The 27,183-nt window shown below is 54.4% G+C and overlaps 1 protein-coding gene across 18 annotated transcripts in view; it reads right to left on the bottom strand.

The window, feature by feature from the left end:
* CACNA1C (calcium voltage-gated channel subunit alpha1 C) overlaps positions 1-27,183 on the bottom strand; it is a 395,857-nt gene that overhangs the window by 338,782 nt on the left and 29,892 nt on the right. For all 18 annotated transcript variants that reach the window (XM_070790347.1, XM_070790344.1, XM_070790345.1 and 15 more), the window contains exons 2-3: positions 8,738-9,059; positions 5,062-5,167 (exon numbers count right to left, since the gene is read on the bottom strand). In XM_070790347.1, the coding sequence (XP_070646448.1) occupies positions 5,062-5,167; positions 8,738-9,059 (428 nt within the window). The remainder of the gene's footprint in view (positions 1-5,061; positions 5,168-8,737; positions 9,060-27,183) is intronic.

Raw genomic sequence — 27,183 nt, 5'->3', positions numbered from 1 at the left:
ACCCCCCTGCCCCTCACCTGGGTCAGTCCCTCTCTCCCCTGGTCAGCGCTGCAGGCCTGGCTCCAGAATGGCTCATAGGCTGTAGCTGCACCGGGTCCCACCCAGACCAGCTCAGCAGACCCCAGGGCAGGGCTGGGGTTGGGGGGTGGGTTGCCTCAGCGAAGCGTCTCCCCGAGGCCCTTGTTAGGAGCTGGGCTGAGCCCCGAGCCACCCCGTCTACACCCCCACCTTGAGCACCCACAGACAAGACCAGCTGCGATGCGGGCCACCTGCCATCACCTGTCAGTGGGTTTCCCACACCTGGGAACCACACGCCAACCCCAACTCTCATCTACCGGATGCATGCAAGCCCCACAGAAACGTCTCGCCTTCTAGTAGACCTGACGGTGCAAGAAGGCTCAGCTTACTGCAGGAGGACCAGGGCCTGAGCCCACATCTCTGCTTGCTTCCCAAACACACCCAAAACACCCTGACGCATCCTAAATACAGGCCATGGGGTATCCTCAGCCCAGTGCAGCCTGGAAGGGGACCCCACAGGCTCGGGCAAGACCTGGCTCCCGAGTTGACCAGCAGGGACTGGGGTTGTTCCAAACATGGTCCCTGCAGGGTGAGTTGTGGTGGGGGGCTGTCCCTCAGGGACCCTTCTTTAGCCCTGAGGCCTCTCTGCCTCTCTCCCTGTGTGATGAGACCCGCGAGTGGGCAGCCCAGATATCCTCTGTGGGTGAGGGTTCCAGAAACCAAGAGCCTGTGTGTCTCGTTGCCCACAAAAGCTCTCCCAAAGGGTCCTGTGGGACCTGCATCCAGGACCAGACAGAGGGCCCCAGGCTCGGGCTGTGAGCTCTCCAACCAGCACACACAGCCTCTGCTGGCACCTTAATGGCCCCCAGGCCTGAGCTCACCATCCTTACAGCCAGTCGGGGCCGCCCCATCTCACAGCATAAATGGGAAACTGGAAAGGCCCGCCTTATCCCCGACACTTGGGCCCTTCTGCTGAGCCCATTCCCCCCGCCCCAGCCCCCATGTTTCCTCCTCTGGCCTCTCCTCTGCCCCTCGCCCCTCTGGAACTACCTGGTTCTGGCTTCAGAAAGCCCAACACAGCCCTGTTGTCTGCACAAGGTCAGTCGCCAAATATATTCTCTTAATATTCCAACCCAATCCAAGTCTGAGCTGACTTTAGGGTCTGTTGGGAGCTGGGAGTTTTCCACACGCGATGAGTCCACCCTGCCAGCAACAGAGCTCAGGAGACCTCGTCCAATTTACCTGTAGGGCAGTGGCCACCAGCGAGGGCATGGGGGGGTTCACACACTATTTCTACAAGATGCTCTGCGTGGCAGGTCACACTGCCAGCAACAAGGCTGTGAATAATGCGGAAAGAAGCACCATGTCACGGGCCTGTTCACATTTCCTTCTGCCCCACTAGCACCAGGAAAAGATAACAAAGATGACGGATTTGGGTGCAACGGTGTATGTTAGATGGAGCATAAAACAAACAGGCTTTTACTTAAATAATGAGAAAAAGATCTTTAAAAAAAATTCCATACTGAAACACTTTTCATCTCCTGGAAAGAGAAAAAAAAGCAAAGTGCTAGGAAAATAAACCAGGGTTGTATCAAGCAGGTTGCAGGGGGAAGGAGCTGGGCAGAAGGAAGGAAGGAAGTCGAGAGCAGGAGGGCAGCTGTGGGCCTGCAGGTGTCAGGGGGACCCCCTCCTTCTGGACAGTGAGGGGCTTTGCTAAGTGAGTTATTCTTGGACCCGACAGAGGACACATCTCTGGGCAGCTGACTTGTCTCTTTCTGTCTGGACCCTATAGAGAGCCATGGGGAGAGGGCAAGCTGACAGGGCCCCACTTGCAAGAGGGCAAACATTTGGGTCGCTTTTCCCAAAAAGCAGCCGGTGATGCCCAGCAGCAGGGGTGCCAGGCGGGCGAGTTAAACCCATGGACTCTGAGCCCTGCGGGCTCACACTGTAGCTGCTCCCCGCCCCACCCGAGGGGATCCACAGGCTCTGAGGTGCCAGGCCCTCTGCTGTAGGTGCAGTATCGCCTCTGTCTCTGAGTGGGACTCTGCAACTGCAGTTTCTTGTTCTAAAAAAGCCATGAGAGTCATGGGAGGTTGTCAAGCTTCCTTTCAGGGGCCCTTCAGTGATTTGGGGGCCACATTCTGGAGGGACAAGGGGACAGCTTTGGTCCTCAAAGCTCCACAAAGAGCCGCACGCACCCCTGCTTCAGGGTTCCAGAGGCTATAGACATGACCCAAGGCCCCTGCTCCGCCCGGCGCCCCAGCCCACTCTCCGCACTGTCGGCCTAGAGCTGCCAGCCAGGTGAGTGTGAACCACCCCCCGCCGTCTCCTATGGGTTTAAATCTCTCTTTCTCGAGCCTGGAAGACTCGGCTCTTGCCATCTCCCTCGACTTTCAGGCGGAACCTCCCTGGTGGCCCCGTGGCGCCTCCTGTCCACCTGCCCCAGCCCTCCCCTGCACCTGCCACAGATGTTCAGAGCCGGGCCTGGGGCTCCTTCAGCCCTCCCCGCCTCGCCCAGCAGGAAGTGTCCCTGGAGTCCCGCCTGACACCTGCCCTCTGCAGTCTCCTCCTGCTCCGTCCACAGGCTCCTCGGTCACTGGCCCTCATCCCGGCCCCTTAAAGCTGACCTCCTGGCTGAAGGCATCTCTTGCCCGCCCCTCACCCAATGAGAGGAATTTTCAAAATGTGTGTCTGTGTAGGTGTGTGTTTCTGTGTGTCTGTGTACATGTACATGTGTCCGTGTACATGTGTGACTGTGTATACATGTGTGACTGTGTGTCTGTGTACATGTATGTGTGCCTGTGTGTATATGCATGCATCTGTGTATATGTCTATGTGTGTATCTGTTTGACTGTGTGTGTACATGTATGCGTGTCTGTGTCTCTATATGTGTGATTATGAGTATCTGTGTATAGTGTGACTGTGTGTATATGTGCTTGTGTCTGTGTAGATGATGTAGATGTGTGACTGTGTGTGTACATGTATGTGTGTAGATGTGTGTCTGTGTGTCTGTGAGTGTATCTGTGTATCTGTGTGACTGTGTGTGTCTGTGTACATGTATGTGTGTCTGTGTCTGATATATGTGTGACTGTGTGTACCTGTGTATATGTGTGTGTGTCTCTGTATATATATTTAGGCTGGAGGAAACTCTCCATCATCCGGGCACATTCCCCTACTTTACAGTCACTGCCCAACCCAGGGCTTTAGAGAGGCAGCAACTGCCTTAGCAACTAGAACCCCCTCTCAGCTCCCACATTCTCTGGTGTACCCTGATTCCTAGTATAAGGTCCCCCAAGTCCTGGCTGCCCCCAACGCCTCCCCTCCACCACATGGGCTCACCCTCATGGGGGAAGACGGAAGACGGACCAGTGGTGCAGCCTGGACTAGCTTGGGCTTGCGGGGGTCACTCTTTACTCACAGCAGTTTTACTGAGGTACAACTTACAACCAGGAAATCTGCCCATTGTGAGGGTACAACTTACATACAGTTGTATGACCATCACCACTGCCTAGTTTCAGAGCTTGTCCATCACCCTGTGGAGTGATTTTAAAACCATGGTCCCTCTGCTCCAGCCCAGAGGACATCCTAGGACCGCTTGCTCTCCAGCCCAGCGTGAGGAGGGGCCAGCAGCACTCAGCCACCCAGAGCACCCACCTGTACACTCCCCACCCTCATTGACTCTGGGTGAGGGGCCATCCCTGGGACCTAAGATGACAGCAACCTCCTCTGAGCCTCGGTCCAGAGTCGACCCAAAGTGTCACTGGCTGCCAAACAGGCCTCGGAGTCTTTTTCTAAGTTGCAGATTAACTGAGAGGCTGTAGAGTTTCACGGAGGGTGGGGTTTGGGGGATGCGGTTATGTGATATGACACTGGGAGAAGAGGTGGCACCAAGGAAGGCCCTGCTTTTTCCGGGGGCCTCTGGAACACCCCTGGTGTGTTTCTTTTGACACAGCAAAGAGCTCCTGCCTGCTGACACAAGGTCGCACCTCGGCAGGCCACGTGGACTTGGGCTCTGCTTGCCATGTCATCACTCAGCTCGCCAGCCAGCTCTGGAGCCTGACCCCACACACAGCCCAGGCTCCCTGAGACAACCAGGCAAAGGCTGCAAAGTCCAAACAGGCATCAGACACACTAGCTGCAGGGGCCCAAGAAAATGTCAAAGACTAAAAAGCACAAGAATTGATTACCCCGTGATATCAAGAGAGGCTGGCGACAGGAGAAGGAGGCCCTGGTACTCTCCTGTTTCTTCCAGAAACAACCACCAACTGTCCCCTGTCACTAACTACAGGAAGCTGCCAACGACCCGGGAGATGCACTTTGTGGGGTCACGTGAGAAGCTCTGGAGTCCTGGCAGGGGAGGGGAGAGGCAGGACTTCCCCCCCGAGCCGGCGGGCGGCCCAGGATCCCGGGGCGCCTGGTCGGGCCAGCTGCATTCCACAGCCCCCTCTGTGCCCAGACGGCTTTGTGATGACTTCAGGCTCAGCGCAAAGTAAACACTCTCCACGCTTTTTCCATGGACACGTTCTAACCCCAAACTGCCAGCACTGGCCTCCCGACCATCCAGATGGAAAGCCGCCTTTCCCAAGAACATAAAACCTTCTTAACTAAATAGTCCATCTTGGCTGCAAAAGCAAACTTTCCTACAAGCTTCCTAGAAATTACTTCTCGAGCACTGAGCCTACGAATCACCTGAGCAAAGCCCCCTCAGTGGAATGACGGCCCGGGGAGCAAACGCGACGGAGGATCCAGAAGGCACACTCACTCCAGCAGACACCTGCCCTTCCGGGATGCGGGTGGAAAGAGCACCCACGGGCCACTGCCCAGAACTCACAGTCGCGTGCATCCTGCTCCCAACTACCTGACCGCAACAGTCTTTCTCACAACAGGCCGAGATAAGACAGGTGCTGATGTGAATAAAGAGGCCTTGACATCCAAGCTCGGCTGGCTTTTGTAACATCAAGCATGTTCCAGCTTGAATCCACGTGGTCCAAGCTTAGCCCCCACTGCCATTGTGCAGAGGCAGGCACACGGCGGTGCACTTACCAGGTTGGAATTCGTGGCGTTGGAGTCGTCCTCTGGGAAGGGAATATAGATCGCTAAGGCCACACAATTGGCAAAAATAGTCAGTAAAATAATGATTTCAAATGGCCTGGGGAGAGGGAGTTAAGGAATTAATGCCACAGGAAGCACCAGTGAAACACACACACACACACACACATATATATATATATTTAAATGAATCGGAGATCCATAAGAATTTTGTTTAAACAATACATTCCAAGCCCCTTGTGTTCTGAAAAGAAACATATGCCTTTTTAAGTGCTTCTAATGGGGCCCCGCCAAAATTTTTCCTAATATGTCAAAAGCAGTGGAGGCCAGTCGCGTGCCAGAGTAAACACAGATTTCTAAAACTTTTTTCCCTTCTTTTATTTATTTAGATTGCACTGGACTTCATTTTCTCTCATGTGTGCCGGGACTCGCCCCTGCCCACCCCTTCCTGGGCCGCCCTGCCCGCGGGCTCGCCCGCCTGCCCTGGGGGCCCGACGAGGCTTGGCTTGAAACAGGCAGACCCTGGGGGGCTCAAGGCAGAGACTTGACTTTGACTCTCCAGCGAAATTTGGAGATAATACTTTCAATCTTTTAAGTTGAAGTTCAGAGTCTCTTTTTTTTTCTTCCTCCTTATTCTCTGACAGCTTCCAGAGAGCCTGAAGGTGGCCAGGGGCTCTGGACCCCAGCAGCAAGGCAGCATGAGCTGTGCGGGTTGGGGGCAGCAGCTGGGTGCAGGGGTCTCTTCCATCTACTCAGGTCCTGCTTTCGGGGGTGGGGGTGGGGCGGCCTGTGTCCCAGGGTCTCCTGACTTGCTGCGGGTTGTGCTGGGGTTTGGAGGGCGTGGGGATAAGCTTCACTCCCCAACCTCAAGGAGGTCCCTGTGCCTGGATCTCTGCATCAAAATATCAGGCAGATGCAAAAATGAGCAATTGTGACCATACACCTTCTGCCCTGCACCCTTGATGGAAGGCCATGGGGTGGGAAGTGGGGGCACTTCAGAGGAAGGGCCCAGCTCATGCTCTTCCAGCCCCATCTTCCCTCCTCCCCAGTACAGCCACGTTTCCAGCCCAGTCTTTGGAGCCTCACCAGGGGAGGATGAGAAAGAAGGCAGCCATTCCTGGAGGCAGGGGCCGCCTCCATCTCCAGGGAAGCCTGGGCTCGCAGAGCTCGCAAGTCCTGAAGCAGACAGAGGCCTTGGAGATGGCCTGGTCCAAACCCCTGAGGCCCAGGGAGCCAGAGAAACTCCCAAGACCCACAGCAGGCATTGACCTGCCAGGCCAGAACCCAGACCCCTGCCCACAGAGTCCACTGTCCACTCCTTTGCCATGGACATCCCAGGATCTGAGTTCTCAGGGCAGCTTGGGGCCTGGAAGGAATTGATGATCCTCCAGTTCAGGGCCCCCTGGACACTGTGCTGCCTACGGGTGGGTCCCTCAGCCCTGAGGGCGGAGCTGGTCATTCGCTCACCCAGCATGCCCCCTAAACACGGTCAGTCTTTGTGTCACCTTGCCATTGAGAAGACCTGCAGTGGGTGCCCAGCCTCCCCACTGGACAGGCAGAAAATAAAGCAGCGTCTCCCAGGGCCGAGCTGGCAAATAGCAGAGTCAGGTCTGAACCAGAGCTCCTGACTCATCTTTTCCATCGTCTTGCTGCCTTTGAGCTGGCCAGGGATGCGTGGGGAGTTGGGATGCTGGTGGGAGGAAGGCTGGGCGCTGATGCTGACCGAAGGCTTGCTCCCTCAGGCCCTGCTCTGACCGCCTTGCTCAAACCGCAGAGTGGTGGGCAGTTGTCACCCCATTCCTACATGGGGGAAGTGAGACACAGAAGGTGACAGGATGCGTCAACTTGCCCAGAGTCACCTCGCTGGGGTAGGATGGGCTCGGACCAGAAAGTCTGGCTCTGAAGTCTGAATTTGTCAGGAGTCTTCTGCACTGATCCACTCTGAAATCATCCCAAGCAACTGTCGTTGCTAAAGTTTTGTGGGAACTTTTTTGGTGGACCATTTTTCAAGTCTTTATTGAATTGGTTGCACACTGCTTCTACTTTATGGTGTTGTGTCTTTCTCGCTGGGAGGCACGTGGGATCTTAGTTCCCTGACCAAGGATCGAACCCACACCACCTGTGTCAGAAGGTGAAGTCTTAACCACTGGACAGCCAGGGAAGTCCCACCATAAGTGTTTTTAGGAGATCGGCTCTTTCAGGCCCCCTCCCATATGGCCTCCTCCCTCTCGCCCTGTCCCCACTCAGCCCAGGCTGGGCATCTTTGTCCCCATCATCTGCCCTGGGGCTCCCCTCTGCAACCAGGACAAGAGCCAGGCCTCACATATCAACCTATCCCCTCCCCACAGGTGAGTGACAGCTGAGTCCAGGTGTCTCCTGCTCTGATGCCCACTGTGAGGTGGGAATTTAGGCCCAGGTCAGGTCCCCTTGGGACCCCACTGAACTGTTGGCCTCCTCCTGACCTCCTGCAAACCGCCCCCCCGCCCCGCCCCCCCACCAGTGCCTTTCTCCTAAACTCTGGACTCATGGAGAGATGGAGCGGAGATGTGAGTTCAGGGCCCCTGGATCTGAATCTCTGGTGTGAGTAGAGCGAGTGCAGCTCCTCCAGGCCCCCTGCCCCACCCTGGACACATGGCCCAGCCACCCCTTCACAGCCCTGACCAAGCGGTGCTGACAGCAGCCCGACGGGGACCCACAGATCCAAGCCTCTGACCCAGGCAGTGGACACCTCAGCCCCGGGACCCCCTGCCCAGTTCTGCAGCTGTGCCGGGCTTAGGCCACCTCCTCTCAAGTGATTTGGGACTTAAGGGGCTCAGGGTTTGACAGAACAAACATTTCTTGCTAAACTGAAATGTTCTTCTCTCTCGAGTCATCTCCTTATACCTTTCATCCACTCCCAAAACTTAGAAATCTTTCCATGGAAAGTCGTCAATGAAACCTAACACCCGCCCTGAACCCTGGGAGACGTGGCAGGCTTACCCGAGTAGCTTCTTCCTAGGAAAACGCCTGGCACTGAGTCCAGGGTTCCAGTCCTGTCTATACCACCCTGCAGGCTCCGTGTCCTCACCAGGAAAGTTGGGGGCACACGCACTCACCCTCAAGGGCCTTCCCATCTCCCTCACCCCACGATTCCTGGGCGGGATTGCTCTGTGAGAGCCCAGCCCTTCAAAGTCTCATCCTCTGCAGCCCGTGCCCACCGGGTTCTGTGCAGACACGGGTCTGCGTCACCTCCCAGGCTGCTGGTTCCCAACCCAGCTGCACCTGGAGAGTTCAGCCAGGCCCGGGCAGAGCTCAGACACCTGCGCTTCATCCCAACCCCCAAGGAACACTGATGGACTCGTCCAACCTCACGGAGAGGTCACACGGCTGTGCCAGCCCATAGATCAGGAGGAGGTGACATGTCAACCCACACTGAGTGAGCCCTGAGCAAGCTCAGCCTGGCAAGCGAGGAGAAACAACCCCTTAGTCTTGTTTCCTTAAACACTGCTTTTATATACAGAACAATCCCCATGGAGCTGGCTATACAGGCAGCTTCCCAGGCCCCATCCCCACAGGCTCTGACTCAAGGCTGGGGAGGGCCTAGAACTCTGCATTCCAGCCATACCCAGTGACCGACCCAGTGGTCTGAGAACAACCCGCCGCAGGCCACACAGCTGAGCCCAAAGGATACTTCCACTCGACGATGCTGATGCAGGCCCTCCGGATGGGGTTCTTTAGGGTCAGGCAGAGCAGGGCGCGGGGCGGGCGGGTGGCTGTCGTGCTGCCCTGCTTCTTGGGCTTCCCATACTGCTGCCGTTTCCGCTGCGTGGAGCTGACCGTGGAGATGGTCGCGTTGCCAGCACTGCCCATCAGCTTGGCCTGCCGGGCCGCGTCGATGGCGGCCTGCCAGGACAGGGCGGCCCCCGGTGTGGGGATGTGCTCAGGTGCCAGCCCCGCGGCCGCGTTGGCGTTCATGTTGGCGTGAGCCGGGCGCGGGCTCCCATAGCTGGGACCTGCAGGAGAGGACAGGGACAGTGGTCACTGCGGGGGAGAACCAGGAGCCCTGGCAATGCGATCTGGGCCCCAGACTCGCGAGTATTTTTTTAAAATTTCATTTCAAACCTTTGCAGGAGCTGGGGCGGCAACCCGTGGAAACACCAGTGTGTGACACTGGGTCTGCTCTGGTCCGAGCTCAGCCCAAGTCAGCTGTGTGACCCTGGACACGTCTCTCCCGTCATTTTAAGCGGAAAAGACACGAAATGTATGCATTTCAGCACTTGGGGATCTCAGAAACACAGCAAGAAGAAGAGGATGCAGAAAAGGAGAAATATGCTCTGCAACACGTGGCAGTTAAAATATATACTCATAAGCACACATACAAATATGCTTTGTTTTTGGTTGTTTGTTTAGAATGGTTGTCTAGAGAAGGTGAGGCACAAAATAAAAATAGGATACGGGGACAGGAGAAAAGAATGAATGAATGAGAGCCGCTGCGTGAATCAGTGCTGACAAATGTACAGTGAATTGAAGGATATAGTTCACTCAAATCTCTGCACCTCAGCTCCAAAATAAAAGTAGGAATCATAAATGAAGGGGTTGGACCAAAGCGAGGTGACATCCAGGTACCGCAAACCCGTCTGGCGACAGGTGTTGTTGGATAGGACAGCCGGCAGCTGTGAGGGTTTTAAATCACGACAGCAGGTCCCATGACGTCCCCCCAGTTGAACAATAGGATCTATGCGCCCTCCTGACATAGGTTGGCCTGCTGTGATTCTTTTGGCTCATAAAGTTCAGCAGAGGTGACACAGAGGTGACTTCTAAGGTAAGTGGAAAATCCGAAACGCCAGCCCTGGGCCACCACGCTGTGAGGAAGCCCCACCAGCCTATGTGGGGGTGGGGAGTCTTGTCCATCCCGCAGCAACTCCAGCTGTCATCTGACTGCAGCCCCATGACAAGACCCCAAACCAGAACTGCCCAGGGAGCCCTTCCTGAACTTCTGACCTGTAGAAACTGGAGCAGCCCAGTGTGCACTACAGAGAGCCACTTGTTCGGGGTGACTTTGTGTAGCATTTGGCGTCTGGGAAACGGCATTGTGTGTAGTGAGTGTGGCCAGGAGGGGATAGAGGGACAGAAATCCTGGGCAGGACCCAGAGGAATCCAGCATAGACGCCTCTGCATGGCTCTGGCTTGTAGGCAACACAAAGCTCCAAGACTGTCCCAGGCCTGGTGGGTTCTCCCCCATCTGCCCACTGACACCAACCCCAAGAAGCCTACAAGGTCCACCAAGAGACTGACCCAGTCTGGGCCCTGGGACAACCTGTGACCTTGAGACTGGCTGCTGGCCAGGCTCTGCAGGATTAGGAGGCACTGCGAGAATGGGGTGATGCTGTGGGCAAAGAGCCTGGCATCTGGAGACCACATCAGTCGCCCGGGAGACAGTGGCCAGAGCCAGGCCAGGGGCATGGACACCACTTGCAAGCCCCCCTCAGTAACCCTCTCCTCTGCATTATGTGCACGGGGTTCTTCCAGGGAAGCTGCTGCTGCCTCTTGGGGCCCCTTCCCCCTCCTCAGGACAGGCTGGACCCAGATGACCACGTGGTCATCCTTCCCATAATCAACTCAGGCTCACCCTGCTAGTTTGCCCTTCGAAGTTACTTTTGCTCCCAGCTGGCCCTCTTGCCTTCACCACCAGCCTTGTCCCCGACAAGTGCCAGTTCAGAGATAAGCACGTGACCCAGCTTAGCCTCAGATCCCAGAGATACTCTGTCCTGGAGACAGATTCTGACAACCGCTGGGCTCCTGCATCCAGCCACACCTGATGCCAGATCCACCTCTGAGCTCTCCAGCTTTATTCCTTAGGTAACTTCACTTGAAAGAGATGAGAATACCAGACCACCTGACCTGCCTCTTGAGAAACCTATATGCAGGTCAGGAAGCAACAGTTAGAACTGGACATGGAACAACAGACTGGTTCCAAATAGGAAAAGGAGTACGTCAAGGCTGTATATTGTCACCCTGCTTATTTAACTTCTATGCAGAGTACATCATGAGAAACGCTGGGCTGGAAGAAGCACAAGCTGGAATCAAGATTGCTGGGAGAAATATCAATAACCTCAGATATGTAAATGACACCACCCTTATGGCAGAAAGTGAAGAAGAACTCAAAAGCCTCTTGATGAAAGTGAAAGTGGAGAGTGAAAAAGTTGGCTTAAAGCTCAACATTCAGAAAACGAAGATCATGGCATCTGGTCCCATCACTTCATGGGAAATAGATGGGGAAACAGTGGAAACAGTGTCAGACTTTATTTTTCTGGGCTCCAAAATCACTGCAGATGGTGATTGCAGCCATGAAATTAAAAGATGCTAGCTCCTTGGAAGGAAAGTTATGACCAACCTAGATAGTATATTCAAAAGCAGAGACATTACTTTGCCAACAAAGGTCCGTCTGGTCAAGGATATAGTTTTTCCAGTGGTCATGTATGGATGTGAAAGTTGGACTGTGAAGAAAGCTGAGCACTAAAGAATTGATGCTTTTGAACTGTGGTGTTGGAGAAGACTCTTGAGAGTCCCTTGGATTGCAAGGAGATCCAACCAGTCCATTCTAAAGGAGATCAGTCCTGGGTGTTCTTTGGAAGGACTGATGTTGAAGCTGAAACTCCAATACTTTGGCCACCTCATGAGAAGAGCCGACTCATTGGAAAAGACTCTGATGCTGGGAGGGATTGGGGGCAGGAGGAGAAGGGGACGACAGAGGATGAGATGGTTGGATTGCATCACTGACTCGATGGACGTGAGTCTGAGTGAACTCCGGGAGTTGGTGATGGACAGGGAGGCCTGGCGTGCTGCGATTCATGGGGTCACAAAGAGTAGGACACGACTGAGCGACTGAACTGAACTTCACTTCACTTAAGCTAATCTGAATTGGTTTTCTGTCCCCTGCAGACCTAATACGCTTGCTCATGTGCCTGACTGGACTTCCACTCCTGCCCGTTTCCCAAGTCACGTCCTCCCACCATCACACTAGTGACACACAGAAGTTTCCAGTTTCACGCCACCTGACTGACGGGACCCCCATGTACTGTATACCTCAAGGGCTCTGGGACTTTTCTGAACCCGACAGGAAGGCATATCGTGACAGGTTACTGTTGGCTGTGCAGTCAGGAGAGGCGGGTGGGTGGCATTTTATCACAGAGGTGCAGGTGCCTGTGACCCACCCGCTGGGCCCGAGAGGAGCCCTCCAGGTCTGCGTGAGTGCCAGCTGGTCTGCACCTTCTCCTCTATGGCAGCTGGTCCTGCACCGTGCCATCTGGTCCCCATGGCATCAGAACCCCACCCCCACTCCCAGCCTGGAGAGCAGCCTCTGAGCTCTCCTCAACGCGCAGCCTGTGCTCTGTAGACACAGGCTCCGCGTCTCCATCAAGGACCCAGAGGAGCCAACCCCTTCCAGACAGGGATCCCGTCCCTCACATGCTCGCCGCCATCGTCACTGTGGGGCATCCCAAGTTTAGAGCAAGGGAGACCCTGCTCGGCCAGGCCTCTGCCTTTCTTAGGAGGCCCCAGAGGAAGAGACTGGAAGACAGGACGCGATGCATTGAGGCACATGCTGCACGAGGGTCCCGTGACAACCAGCAGGTGCGTGTTCCCATCACCCACAAGAGCAGAGGACGTGGAGTGAGGCTGGAGATGCTGCGTCCACTCGCTCTGTGTGTGCACTCACGGGGGCCATGAGTCAAGCACCCTGTGCCTGGTTCATGGCCTCGGGGTGAAGGGCCTGCAGTTCTGACCCCAAGAACACCCTTTGTGTTTGACGTGACCCTCATCAGGCAGCATCCAGCGTGCCATCAGCTCTGGGCCCCCAGGGTGGAGGTGGGTGGACGAGCCACCCAGGACCAAGCAGGTCCAATGTGGCCAGGTCGTGGTTTACCAGGTTCACCAGCAGGGGCTGTGACCCTGCTTGCTGCTTTGATCTGTGAGAAACCACCTTCCTTCCTCGACCCCTGGCTTGGCCAGCCTCTTCTGGAGCTCCTGGAGCAGCCCCTCCTCTTCCCTCAGGGCCGTGGAAGCAGCCGTGACCCCCTCTGACACAAGGACCCTGCAGGCCACAGCTCTCTCCTGACACGAGGCCTCAACAGTGCCTGCCGCCCTGCCGTCCCCCGTTGTCCCCCAGCCCCCTGCACTCTCTCACAGCACCAGCCACATCCCGACCGACCATCCCGGAGTCCACGGATGATGCTGGACAAGACGTAAGGCGCAGCAAGGCGGAGAAGACACCCATCACCCAGGGAGGCCAGCGTGGGTGCGTCCTGGGCCCCAAGCCGTCGAGACCAGGGCCCCTCGGAGCCCAGAGGCAGTCGGAAAGCCTGGTCTGGGTGGGCCGACTTCAGAGCCACCGGAGCCTCGGTGACCTTATTTACACTGAACCGTTCCCAGAGCACTTGGACCTCTTGGGAGAGCACCATCTGGAGAAGCACACACGAACAGGGCCGCGGGGAAAAGAGGAATGACAACCTCCCCAGCCAGAGGGCAAGAAAACAGCCTTCAGGGTCTCAGTCCTGGAGCCCGAGTGCAGCTGCAGTCCTGCAACCAGAATGGGGGCGGGGGGGCGTGGACACACACACGCACATGCACACAGACACACACACAGACACAGGCACACACACACACAGACAGACACAGACAGACACACACAGAGACACATAGACACACACACAGACACAGACACACACAGAGACTAACAGACACACACACAGACACAGACACACACAGATACACACAGACACACACAGAGACATACACAGACACAGACACAGACACATAAGACACAGACACAGACACACACATACACACAAGACACAGACACACACACAGATACACACACACACACACACACACACACACATACAGAGACACACAGACACACAGACACATACAGAGACACACAGAGACACACAGACACAGACACACACAGATACACACAGACACATAAGACACAGACACAGACACACACAGACACATAAGACACAGACACAGACACACACAGATACACAAAGACACACACACAGACACAGACACAGACACACACACAGACACATAAGACACAGACACAGACACACACAGATACACAAAGGCACACACACAGACACAGACACAGACACACACAGACACAGACACATAAGACAGAGACACACACAGATACACATAGACACACACACAGATACACACACAGACACAGACACACACAGATACACATACAGACACAGACACACAAGACAGAGACACACACAGAAACACATAGACACACACACAGACACAGACACACACAGATACACAAGACAGACACACACACAGACACAGACACACACAGATATACACAGACACAACAGATACACACACAGACTAAGACACACACAGAGACATACAGACACAGACACACACAGAGACACACAGACACACACACAGACACACAGACACACACCAGACACAGATACCCACAGATACACACAGATACACACACAGACACACACAAAGACACACACACAGATACACACAGACACACACAGACACAGACACACACAGACACACACACACAGACACAGACAGACACAGACATACACATAGACACACACAGACACACAAGACATAGACACACACAGAGACACACAGAGACACACACACACAGACACAGACACACACAGACACACACAGAGGCACACAGACACAGACACAGACACACACGCACAGACACACACAGACACACACAGAGACACACACAGACACACACAGATACACACACTCAGAGACACACACAGATACACACAGACACACACAGAGACAATAGACACACACACAGACACAGACACACAAGGATACACACACACAGACACAGACACACACAGACACATACAGAGACACACAGACACACACAGACACACACAGAGACAATAGACACACACACAGATATACACACACAGACACAGACACAGACACACACAGACACAGACACACACAGAGACACACACACACAAGACACAGACACACACAGAGACACACAGATAGACACAGACACACACAGACACAGACATAGACACACACAGACACAGACACACACAGAGACACACACACACAAGACACAGACACACACAGAGACACACAGATAGACACAGACACAGACACACACAGACACATAAGACACAGACACACACACAGACACAGACACACAAGACACAGACACACACACACAGACACACACAGATACACACAGACACACACAGAGGCACACAGACACAGACGCACACAGACACAGACACACACAGAGGCACACAGACACACACAGAGACACACAGAGACACACAGAGACACAGACACACACAGAGACACACAGACACACACACAGACACACACACACACACACACAGACACATAAGACACAGACACACACACAGACACACACAGACAGACACATAAGACACAGACACACAGACACACAAGACACAGGCACACAAACACATATGTGCACACAGACACATGCACACACAGATGCACACACACAGAGATGCACACACACATACACATACAAACACACAGAGAGGCGGACACAAACATACATGCACACACATGCACACACACACAAGAGACACGTGTGGCCCTGCAGGCTGGCCCCCACCAAGGCTATACCTCCAGACCCAGCTCAGCCTCCCCCACCCCATGTGACTGTCCCCCATCCTACATGACTGTCCCCCATGCCCTGGGATGACTCCTCAGTCAGGTCTGAGGCTCCATCAGAACCCCTGGGGCCTACAACAAGAGGACATGGTGATCTGAGAACACCAGGAATGGAAAAGCTCCATCTCGGACCCCACACGGGTGCCGGAGAAGAGTGTGGAGGGAGGGAAGCGCTCTGTGTCTGACGGCTTCTGTTAGCAGGAAATAACCACCCAATGCAAAGAGACCAATTTTCAAATTACAAAGCTGATTCAAAGCTTGGTCTCCTGGCTGCCAGCTGAAAAGATGCCACCATCTAAGCAAGCTCCAGCTCCTGCCTCCCCAGACGATCTGCCCGAGCCCAGGGAGGCAGCCCAGCTGACCAAGCTGTGCACACAGGTGGGCATCCATAGCGGACACCTTCCTTGTATGGAAGAAAGTGTCTCCCACTTGAGAAGGAGCCCAGCTGCCCTGGGCAGCACCCACTACTGCACCCACGGCTCTGCTCCGAGGGACCGGGACAAGGCATCGTTCAGCCTCAGGACTGTCTGCTCTGCTAGGGTTCAAACAGGAGATGAGCTCAGGGCTTGGGCTCCCCTGGGGCCCCTTGAGGAGCTGGAACTTGGAGCCTGGGGACAAAAAACCAAGTGGTTTTCTTTAATCTGCCTGCCTGTATACACCTGGCCCAGGGCCCCATCCCAGAAGAGGCCCAGCCTCTGTTCACTGAGGCCCGTGACAACGACAACGTCCTGGTGAGGACGACTTGGAAAGAAGCGCTGGGACTGGCCATCTGCAGCCGAGAGGACAAGCTTTCCCAGGCTCCCTGCTGTGACCACAGAGGAGCATTTCCGGGGAAGAGGCTATGAGCAATGACTTCCCCCTCTGGTGCCCCAGCCTGGTCCAGGCCACCACCCGTTTCTTGCCTGAGATGCGGCAGCAGCTCTATTTCCCTCTTCCTCCTGCGTGTCCCCAGCCCAGTCTCCAGGCAGCAGGCAGAGTGACCTTTTAGAAATATCAATCATGAATCAGGCCGCATCGTCCTCCCAGTTAAATCTCTTCAATGTCCAGGCTCTGCCACGGGCTGTGAGCCCACAGCAGTGGCCCTGCCTGCTTCTCTGCACTTCCTTCTTCAGCCTGACCCCCCCGCCCTTGCCTGCCATCATGGCCCTGTTTCACTCAGACAAGCTCCGTCCTCGCCTGCCCCAGGACCCTTGCACGCCCTCAGTATGCCGTTCCCTTTGCTGTCTCAGCTTGGGGAGTCCTTCTCAAATCCCCTCCCTGACCCCCCAGTGTAAACCCCGGTGGCCAGCGTGCCTCCATATCAACCCTCAGAAGAGGAGCCCAAACCCCTGGTGCCAGAAAGGGACCCCCCAATTAGCCACGTGTGTAGAAGGGGTTCAGAGCCACTGACTGGCTTTGTGAACACAACCTCCCTCTCTGGCCTCAGCACCTTCAGCTGCACACAGAGGGGTCTCTCCCAAGGGCTAGGCTTTGAACACACCCAGCACAACCTCAGCTGATTTATGGAGATGGATGCATTCCTATAACACAAAAGACGTGCTTTCTCTCCGGCCAGAAGCCACCCAAGGTCTTCGCAGAAGCCCGTGGTGACCCGGGGGCTCCGTTCCCTTTAAGAGCAGAGCAGCCAACCTGAAACAGAAACCGAGCTCTCTCTGCCCATTAAAGGCCAAATGAGCAGCAACCAGGAGGCCATTAATCTTCTCCATCAAGCGCGTTGCTGAGATAGCCGGGTGCTCGCGCAGGGAGGACAGGACGCCGTCTGGGCTCAGCAGACAGCACAGGCCGGCCTTCGCAGCTCAGGGTGCTCCCCATGGGGGAGGCTGGGGTCCCTCTTGGCTCCAGATGGGCTGACTTAGCAGCCATCCAGCCTCCTCTCCTGCGCCCTCCTGTCTCAAAGAGGCTGGACACACTTTTTCTCCCTGTGGCCAGATTGCTGTGGCCGTGGGGTTGACCAAGTCAAGGTCTGAATTGAAACGAAGTCCAGAGGGGAGGGTGTTCATGTTACTTCTCTTGCTCGGTAGAGACAGAAAGGCTCTGGCAATGGATTCCTGGTCCCTGGACTGCAGATAACATGGTATGATCTGAAGCCAGCTCCGGGCAAGGCCATGTCCAAATCCCCCAGCTTCCCATCATCCCATGGCCCCAGTCCCCTTGGCAATCCAGCATGGTTCTGGGATCACTCCCGATGCCTCCCCTGCAACCTGCTCCCGCAACCCTTCTAAGCTGCTTTGTAAGCCCTTAAATTCCTGTATTAAGTATCTTTCAGGGACTTCACCAGTGGTCCAGTGGCTAAGACTCTGCCCTCCTAATGCAGGGGACCTGGGTTCAATCCCTGGTCAGGGAACTAGATCCCATATGCTGCAATTAAGACCTGCTGCTGCTGCTGCTGCCAAGTCGCTTCAGTCGTGTCCGACTCTGTGCGACCCCATGGACTGCAGCCTACCAGGCTTCTCCGTCCATGGGATTCTCCAGGCAAGAACACTGGAGTGCGTTGCCATTTCCTTCTCCAGCAACTAAGACCCGGCACACACAACCAAATAAATCAATTTGTTTTAAAGGTGTCTTTACTCTTAAAATGGCTATGGCAGTGTCTTTGTAGGTCTGGACCTTGACCTTGACTGACCCAGCCAGGCTACAGCAGCGTTGTCCTACGGAACTTCTACAGTGATGGAGCTGCTCTGTAATTCTGGGTCGTCCAAAGTGGTAGCCCCAGGCCCTGGCTTTAAGCACTTGACAAGGAGCTAGTGCAACTGAGGAACTACATTTTGAATCATGTTTGATTTCAGTTCATTTGCATTTAAGTAGCCTCCCTTGGACACAAGGAGATCAAACCAGTCAATCCTAAAGGAAATCAACCCTGAATGTTCATTGCAAGGACTGATGCTGAAGCTGAAGCTCCAATACTTTGGCCACCAAATGAAGCACCAACTCACCCTGATGCTGAGAAAGACTAAGGGCAGGAGGAGAAGGGGGCGGAGGGGATGAGATGGTTTGGACAGCATCACCGACTCAATGGACATGAGTTTGAGCAAACTCCAGGAAACAGCAAAGGACAGGGAAGCCTGGTGTGCTGCAGTCCATGGGGTCACAAAGACTCGGACATGACTGAGTGACAAACAACAAGCCTCCCATCCCTAGCAGCTACAGCGTGGACGGGGCCATCCATATCCAGAGAAAGTCGTGACGGGAAGAGCAGGATGAGGAGGGATAGGTGTGAGAAATGGGAGAGTCCTCCAGAGCACGGAATCCCAACTTGTGAAGGAACTTAAAAAAAGCAATCCAGCCCTGATCCAGACGCTGTTGGGTGGGTGGATTTTCTGATCAGGAAATAACCACCCTATGCAGAAAGACGCATTCTCAAAGCATGCAAGATTCTAAGAGCCAGCAAACGACTCGGAAACAAAAGGTCATTCTTCAAGGTTAACACACTGGACGAACGAGAAGCTTGTTTTCCCAATGGGCAGACAGGGATGCTGGTGCTTCCCCAACCGCAGCTGAGCCCACAGAGCCCAGCCTCGGAGATCCTGGCCAGGATAGAAGCCCTCGTCCCGACCCAGCCCCCAAGGTGTCTCCTGAGCCTGTCACCATGAACCGTGTGCCCGCTCCTTCTCTTTCCTGAGCTGTCCCCGAACTAGTCTCCAAGTCTCCTCGTGGTCCCTTTGCCCTCCTCTTCACTCATCCTGAATCCCAATTTTATAAAAGCCACTAAATATGAACAACTTATAAAATACTATTTTTTAAAAAACAGAAATGTTACTAGTGGCTATCTTCGGTGACGAGTCACATTCGTTTGCGTGGGGCGGATCAGCCTGGCATTCGGGGCCCTGGACTCAGAACCAAGCTGGCCGAATTCCAGTCACATGACCTCCTGGTACCTGAGATTCCTCACCTGGGAAACGGAGATGATAACAGAAGCTAACACACATGGGTTAATAAACGTATAACCTTCAGAAAACTACTTCAGACGGAGACCATTATAAGTACCAGCTATTTTTTCATTAGTTTGTTTTCCAAATTCTGTACAACCATCAATTCTTTGGTAATCAAAGAGAAAAAACAGTTACAATTTTGTTTGACTGTGTTAAGTTAAACTTCCAAAAATTGCTGTGGCCAAACCAGCATCAGGTTCTCATCCAATTTCATGTAATATCAGGTGGGTGCCATGAGGTCTGAACAGATACGGGCACAGGCTGGGAAAGGAGTCGGCTCAGGACACCTGGGGCCCTGTACACATGTACACACCATGTGCACACCACACATATAACACATGCAAATACATGCAAACACACACGCATATGGCTCCCTGTCCTCCCCCAGGAGGACATGGATCTTACAATCTCGTATGCTTTACTCCTCATCCAGGTGGGACACAAGCAGTATGGAGCCGACTCCTGTACACTCACGGGCCCCTCACAGCCGTACTCTGCATGGAGCACAACGCTTCTTTCATTTAGAAAAGTCAATGCCGTTTATCTCGTTTATCCCTGTGAAGCCTCTGCCAGACAGCAGGCAGACAAGATGTGGAAAAGCAACGAAAAATGAGCAAGTGGCCCTGAGGCTGCTGTCCCTCTGTAAACACTAAGCTGCAGATAGACACGAAGCAACCGTGACGCTCTCCTGACTTTGGGGGGAAGAACCAAGCCAGAAGCCAAGAGACCTGAATCCCAGGCCCCACTCTGTAGCCAATTTTTCAGGGTGCTCGGGAGGTTCACTTTCCCTCTGTGGGTCTGAATTTCCCCTTCTTTAGAGTAAGGAGGCTCAGCGGCGACCGTAAGAGTCCCTCCCAGCCCAGATATTCACATCTCAGAACCGTGTGGTCCAGCCCCTCACCCCTCCCAGGCCGGTGCAACTCCCACCAAGTTCCTCGCTGCCCTAGTCTCCTCCCCACCGGCCTCAGGACAAGGGCCGAGAGGGTTCAGCCCACCACCCACACCCCTCTGCTCCCTGGCCTGGGAGGGGGTGCCCGACCATGCTCAGTGGCCGCCCCTGGCCAGCCACCTCAGGCCCACATGGCCAAGAAGCCAGCACAGAGAGGACAGCCATCCAACCCTCGTTTCTTTTCTAGCTTTTCATCCCACAGTCTCCCCAGGACTTCAGGGTCTCAGCACAGTCTACCTGGAAGCCCTCAAAGCCAGGGAGGGTGCTTCACACCCACCAGGATGGTGTCATCAGAACACCAGAAAGTAACGAGTGCTGACGAGGATACGGAGAAAGCAGAAGCCTTGGGTAAGGTTGCTAGGAAGGTAAAATGGTGCAAATGTAACGGAAAATAGCACGGTGGTTCCTCAAAAAATTAAACATAGAAATCACCATATGATCCAGCAATTCTGCTTCTGGATATTTATACAGAAGAAGAAAGTGGGGACACCCAGCTTCACAGCAGCGTTATACAGGACAGCCAAAAGCAGGGAACAGCCCCACTGTCTGTCGACAGATGCACGGGACAGATGAAGGGATTAACACTCTGTGATACATACAATGGACCATCATTCAATCTTAAAAAGGAAAGAAATTCTGATGCAGTGTGTCAGACGCTTCAACCTGAAACTTGAGAACAAAATGCACAGTGAGATGAGCCACAGAGACAAATATCGCATTGTTCCACTTACAGGAGTTGCTCAGAGTGGTCCAGTTCAGAGACACAGAAAGCACCATGTAGGTCAGCAGGGGCTGGGGAGGGGGTGGGCAGGGCTCTGGAGACGACAGTGGTGCTGAGAGGACAACAGTGTGAATGTACTTGGTGCCACTGAAGTATACACTTTATCAAAGTTACAATGGTAAATTGTGTTGTGTCAATTTTACATATTAATAACATTAAAAAATAAAAAATTTTATTTAATTCAATTTTATTTTAAAAGCCAAAGTTGGATGAGTGTTGGACTCAGAGACTTGGAAGAACATCCCCAGAGGCAGAACACATGAGCAGACAGGTCTCCCCTCTATGGGAGAGAAAGCTCAGGCTTGAGGGTCTGACTATCCCAGACTATCTCTGGCTCTGCCCAGGTTCTGGAGCATCCCCAGATTCTGGAGCATCCCTAGGTGATGGATCATCCCTAAATGGAGAATCCTGGGACACTAGAACATCCCTAGGCACTGGAGCATCCACAGGCACTGGAGCATCCCAGGCAATGGAGCATCCCCAGGTAATGGAGCATCCCCAGGTGATGGAGCATCCCCACGTGGAGAATTCCTGGACACTGGAACATCCTTAGGCAAAGCAGCATCCACAGGCACTGGAGCACCCCCAAGCAATGGAGCATCCCCAGGCAATGGAGCATCCCCAGGTGATGGAGCAGCCCCAGGAGGAGCATCCCCAGGCACTGGAGGATCCCCAGGAGGAGCATCCGTAGGCAGCAGCAATGGTGCCTTTCTGCAGCCAATATCCCACATAGCAGGTATAAAAAGATGTATTTGCTGAGGGACTCTGCTTTCTCCTCTGCATCCTGAGAGTTCCCGTCACCAATGACAATGCTGCATGGGACCCCGGCTGGAGTCGACTGACCTGAGGAGCCCTCCAGGTTCTCTGGATCTCAAGTTCCAGCTCTTCCCTCAGAACCTCCCGTGTCTCTCCCTTGCATGTGCTGCTTCCTGTCCTTCTGGAGTCCCAAGCAGCCATTCCCCTTCTTCCTCCTCAGGTTTCCTGGACATCTTCCAGACCAGGAGCCTCTGGGCCCTCCTGGCTTCTCACTCCATCCTTTTCTCCAAGGAGGACAGAGGAGATAGTGGCTCCTAGTGGGGCACAGGGACCAGGGGTCATTCTTGGTGCTGCCCAGACCCTTCCCAGGCCTCCAGTGCATCCACAGGATGGGCCAGGAGGAAAAGTGGTGGTGGGGGGTTGGGTGGGGTGGTACATGAGAAAGTCCATGTGCAAGAATGCAGGGGAAGGCAGAGGTCAAGGCACTTTCATTTTCCTTCCCAGGAGGGAGCGACAATCCACAGAGCAGAAACTGGGGCTGTAGAGATGCTGTGGGACTCCGTAGGTCTGCCTCGCTGGCCCGTCTACGTGACTGTCCTCCAACTGAGTCCCTGTGGCAATCAGGAGGGGACAACCTTTTGACAACTCAGATCTGGAGCTGGTCCGTGGAGACCGCGGGAAAGCAAAGGGGTGTGGAAACCCTGGACAAGGGGGACAAACCCCGAGGGAACTGAGGGACTAAGGGAGCCGAGGAGGAAGCCTGGTGGTGGGGGCACCCATCTGGAGCCATGTTCCCCGTAAGCCCCCACAGCCCAGGCAAGGGAGCCACACGTCTGAGGCCTGGGCAGCTCTGAGCCATTCCAAGGATTTCCAAAGCTTTTATAAGCCCTTAGCAGGCACAGCCATACACGAAGCTGCAGTGAACAGCAGGTGTTCACTGGGGTTCTTTCACTGTTGACCTTGTCCATGTGAGTTGGCCCTGGGCCCACAGGAATGCAGGGGGCCACCAGGCAGGGTGCAGTCCTCAGCCCTCCCCCTGCCACCCCAGGTCAAGGAGACCAGGACAAGGTGCGCTGGTCCCGGGCGCATATCTCCCCCGCCCCCCAAGTAGGGGCTGTGTGACTCTGGACAAGTTCATCCCCGTGCTGTGCTTCAGTCAAGTTGACCGAAGGACCTCTAAGGCCCTGTACATGGTTCTACGTGCCCTGATTCCAGAATTTGGGTGTTGGTGGTGGAAGGATTTATCATTTGGAATGTGCTGGTGAATGTACTTCCTAGATGATGTCCCCTCCCACTCCTGAATTTCCCCTTTTAACGCTAATAAACTCTTAAATCTGGAAAGCACCACAGACACAGTGGATGGACAGATGGACAAGTCTGCTGTGGCTCCAGAACTGGGTTGCGTGGTGCCCGTTCCCCACGGCACCCAGCCTCGGGCACCTGCTGCCTCACCAGGCCACTCTTCCTGGCCCAACTGATGTGCTGGAGCTCGACAGTGCCCTCAAATGTCTGACTCGGTGGGAACCTCCCAACATTTGGCTTTTCCCATCTGTGAAATGGGGATCAGAGCGGACCTGGGTCCTGGATGGTGAGTCACCTGTCTCCACACACATCCAGGAGGGGATGGGGTCCAGGGTCACCTGCTTGGCTCTGCTCTCCTCACTCAGCATCTCATCAAGAAGAGCATCCTCTCCTTAGAAAACAGGCCGGACCACACAAAGCTGTGTGATGGGTAGTGCCCTGGCCGCTGGCATCTGAGACGGTGTGCTGAGCACAGAGATGAAAGGCAGTTCTCCTTATAAAACTGTGGGCTTGGGGCTCCCACTCAGGATGACCAGTGCCCTGTCCAACTTCCTGGTTGAGCCAAGGAACTACGAAGCCCCACCCACTGACCCCAAGTCATGGGGGATCAAGCAAGTATGGCAACAGGTCATGACTGGGAGAGGGAGGGATGCCTGCCTGGGATGTGGGGTTGGGACAGGAAGTTCCTCCCATGACTGGGCACATGCACACGCATACAAGCACATGCAAACATGTGTGTCCTGAGTGTGTACCGTGGAGGTGTAGAGTATCCACAGGAAGGGTGCAGGCCAGCCCGGCAGATGGAGGACAGTACCTCTAACAGCTGGGAAAGGCAAAGAAACTGATTCTGGACTTCCCTGGTGGCAGAGTAGGTACGAATCCACCTGCCAACGCAGGGGACACAGGATCAATCCCTAGTCCGGGAAGATCCCACATGGATTCGCAGGTGTGGTTGAGAATTCATTCATGTTTCTCACTTGCTTTAGGATACACTAAGACAAACATCCTGGACCATACGAACCGGACTGCCCTAGGGACCTCACTCAAGTGGAGTCAGATGGTAGTCGTCTTTTTGTGCCTGGCGTATTTCACTCAGTGTAATCCTCAAAGTTCACCCCTGCTGTAGCCAGTGACAAAACTTCCTTCCTTTCCAGGCTCAACCACACCTCCTGCGAATCCATCCCCACTTGACGGACAAGACCATCCAGGATGGGAACAGTGACCTGTTCCCATCGAGTGGATGACAAAATAGATCACGGAATTCCGGCATCTAAGTTCTTAAGTCTACAAGACAATAGCCCTTCCTGCTTAGCTTAGAAATGGTTGGGAAATATCACCCACAGACAAATACTTTTCCTATAAGCATCTCTCAGAACAGGTATGAGCCGAAAGCACAGCACCAGATTCTTTTGTTAAGAATCACAGAGCAGGGGAAGACTCTGAGCTACCCGTCTGCCTCGGGCACCAGCAGGTCACATCTAAGAGACGGGCTCTGCCTTCTCGGGCCCCCATCCACAGATCCCAACATTCTGGAATTCACTAATTCGTTCTTTGTCTCTTACCTAGAAATTCCACATTTTCGGAGTAACAAGAGAATGTCTACTGTAACACCATCCCCTTTAAAGCAATTTTTAAACCAACGTTGTTCTTATATATAAGACGGGCTCTACCCTTCAGGCTTGTCTCCTCCAAGACACACAGCACCAGTTCCTTCGGTTTCCCGAAGCCGTGTTTTCCACTGTCTTCTTTTACGACTCTCATTGCTAGTCTTCACACTGTCTAATTGTCTCTAAAAATAGTCTCAATCCATAGCCAGCATCCCAGGAAGGACTTCAGAGCATGAGACATTTGAAAGGACTCTCTCCTGTCCTGTTGGGACTTGGACTCAGACAGGCTCCCATCCAGGCACACACATGGCAAGGGCCGGCAGCTGCCAAGGATCAGATGGTCCAGGCCCAGACACGTGAGCAGGGCAAGGAGGGTTGCTAGGAGACTGGAGAGATGGGGAGGCAAGTCCAGCCAAACCAGCCAGCAGAGAGGACTGGGATTCGGAGAATGGGAAGGCAGAGAGCAAGGCGCAAAGCCCAGACCCGGCAGTGGGAGAGCCAACGTGCTCAGAGCACAGAAAGAGCCACCGGGGCCAGCAGGGCTCCAGGGTGCAGCCGGGGACACGCGGGGACGACGGCCGAGACTGAGTAAGGGTGTGGCAGGAAGTGTTAATGCCCCACTGTCTGTGTCCCTTTCCTCCTGGGCCACAGCGAGCCCACAGTGGCCAGCCTCCCTGGCAGCTGGACACGGTGGCCTGGAGACGAAGTTCTGGCCAATGAAGCGTGAACAGCAGCGATGGTGCTGCAGCCAGTCCCAGCCGGGAGAGCCTCCCACACACGAGCCCCGCTCCCCGTCTGCAACCTTCTCCACCCACGTATCAGCCGGATGGAGAGCATTCTGACGGCCTGAACGAGAGCTAAGCACAGGACCAGAGGGGCCCAGGTGGTTGAAGCCCCTTGTGGGAAGCCACCTGGCAAGGAGAGCCTGTGTGGTGACATCGCCAAAAAGTACACCCTGTGTTCAACCAGGGACTTATGGGGGGACGGGGGAAGAACCAGCTTCCAGACAGTAAAAATGGGGTTGAACTTGCCAAGAGGGGATGAGAAATCAGATGATTTGGACGAAAACATGATCGACGTCAAAGCACCTCTTTTGCTTTTTTAAATAAGATGACAAGGCCTGTGAACCAAAGAGAAGCCACAGACACAGCCTCTTGGAGGACTAACAGGCAGGGAAATCACCAGTCACTGGGTCATGATGCGCCAGGCCACCCACTCCCTCATGTGCTCAGCAAACTCTGAGCACATGTCGCCAGGCCCTGCGCTGGCTGCAGCTATGACAGTAAAGAGAATTCAGTCACTGTCCGAAGGGGCCCTCGACCAGTGGGGGAGGCAGACAACAGCTATTAAACCACACAACCCAGTATCTCATGAGTCTGCCCGTGTGTGACCGCCGCCCAGAAGAAGGACCCCTGACCCTGGCTGGAGCAGTCAGTGGGGAGCCCCAAAGGAGGGAAGCTTGACCTGAGTTCTGAAGGAGGAGAAGTTGGTGACTATGAACTGTGAAAGGAAGACCGTGTGCAAAGCCCAAATGAACGTGCTGCATCTGGGAACCAGCAGCAGGTGGTACGTGTGACGCGTGGGGCTGCCCGAGGGAGCAAGAAGCGATCCAGCTGAGAAGACGAGTAAAGGCCAACAGTGAAGGCCTAGCACCTTCTACAGGGCTTGAAGCAGCAAAGGGACATAAACAGTCTGCTTCTGCTTCCTGGTGACGCAGTAAAGCAGGGGTCCCCAGCCTCCGGGATCTAATGCCTGATGATCCGAGGTGGAGCTGAGGTAATAACAGAAATAGAGTGCACCATAAATGTAATTCTCTTGAATCACCCCAAAACCATTCCCCTACCTGGTCTATGGTAAAACTGTCTTCCATGAAACCAGTCCCTGGTGTCAGAATGTTTGGGGACTGCTGCTAAAGGATAAACCAGGAGGGGTAAGACAGGATACACCAGGAGGGGTAAAACAGGATACACCCGGAGGGGTAAGACAGGATACACCCGGAGGGGTAAGACAGGATACACCAGGAGGGGTAACACAGCATAAACCAGGATGGGGTAAGACAGGATAGAGTAGCTCTTTCAGGATGGACAAGCT

This window comes from Bos indicus, chromosome 5, assembly GCF_029378745.1.
Source record: "Bos indicus isolate NIAB-ARS_2022 breed Sahiwal x Tharparkar chromosome 5, NIAB-ARS_B.indTharparkar_mat_pri_1.0, whole genome shotgun sequence".
In the NCBI taxonomy this organism is placed as follows: domain Eukaryota; kingdom Metazoa; phylum Chordata; class Mammalia; order Artiodactyla; family Bovidae; genus Bos; species Bos indicus.
Note: the sequence above shows the minus strand (reverse complement) of the source record. Positions and strands in the feature narration are given on the sequence as shown.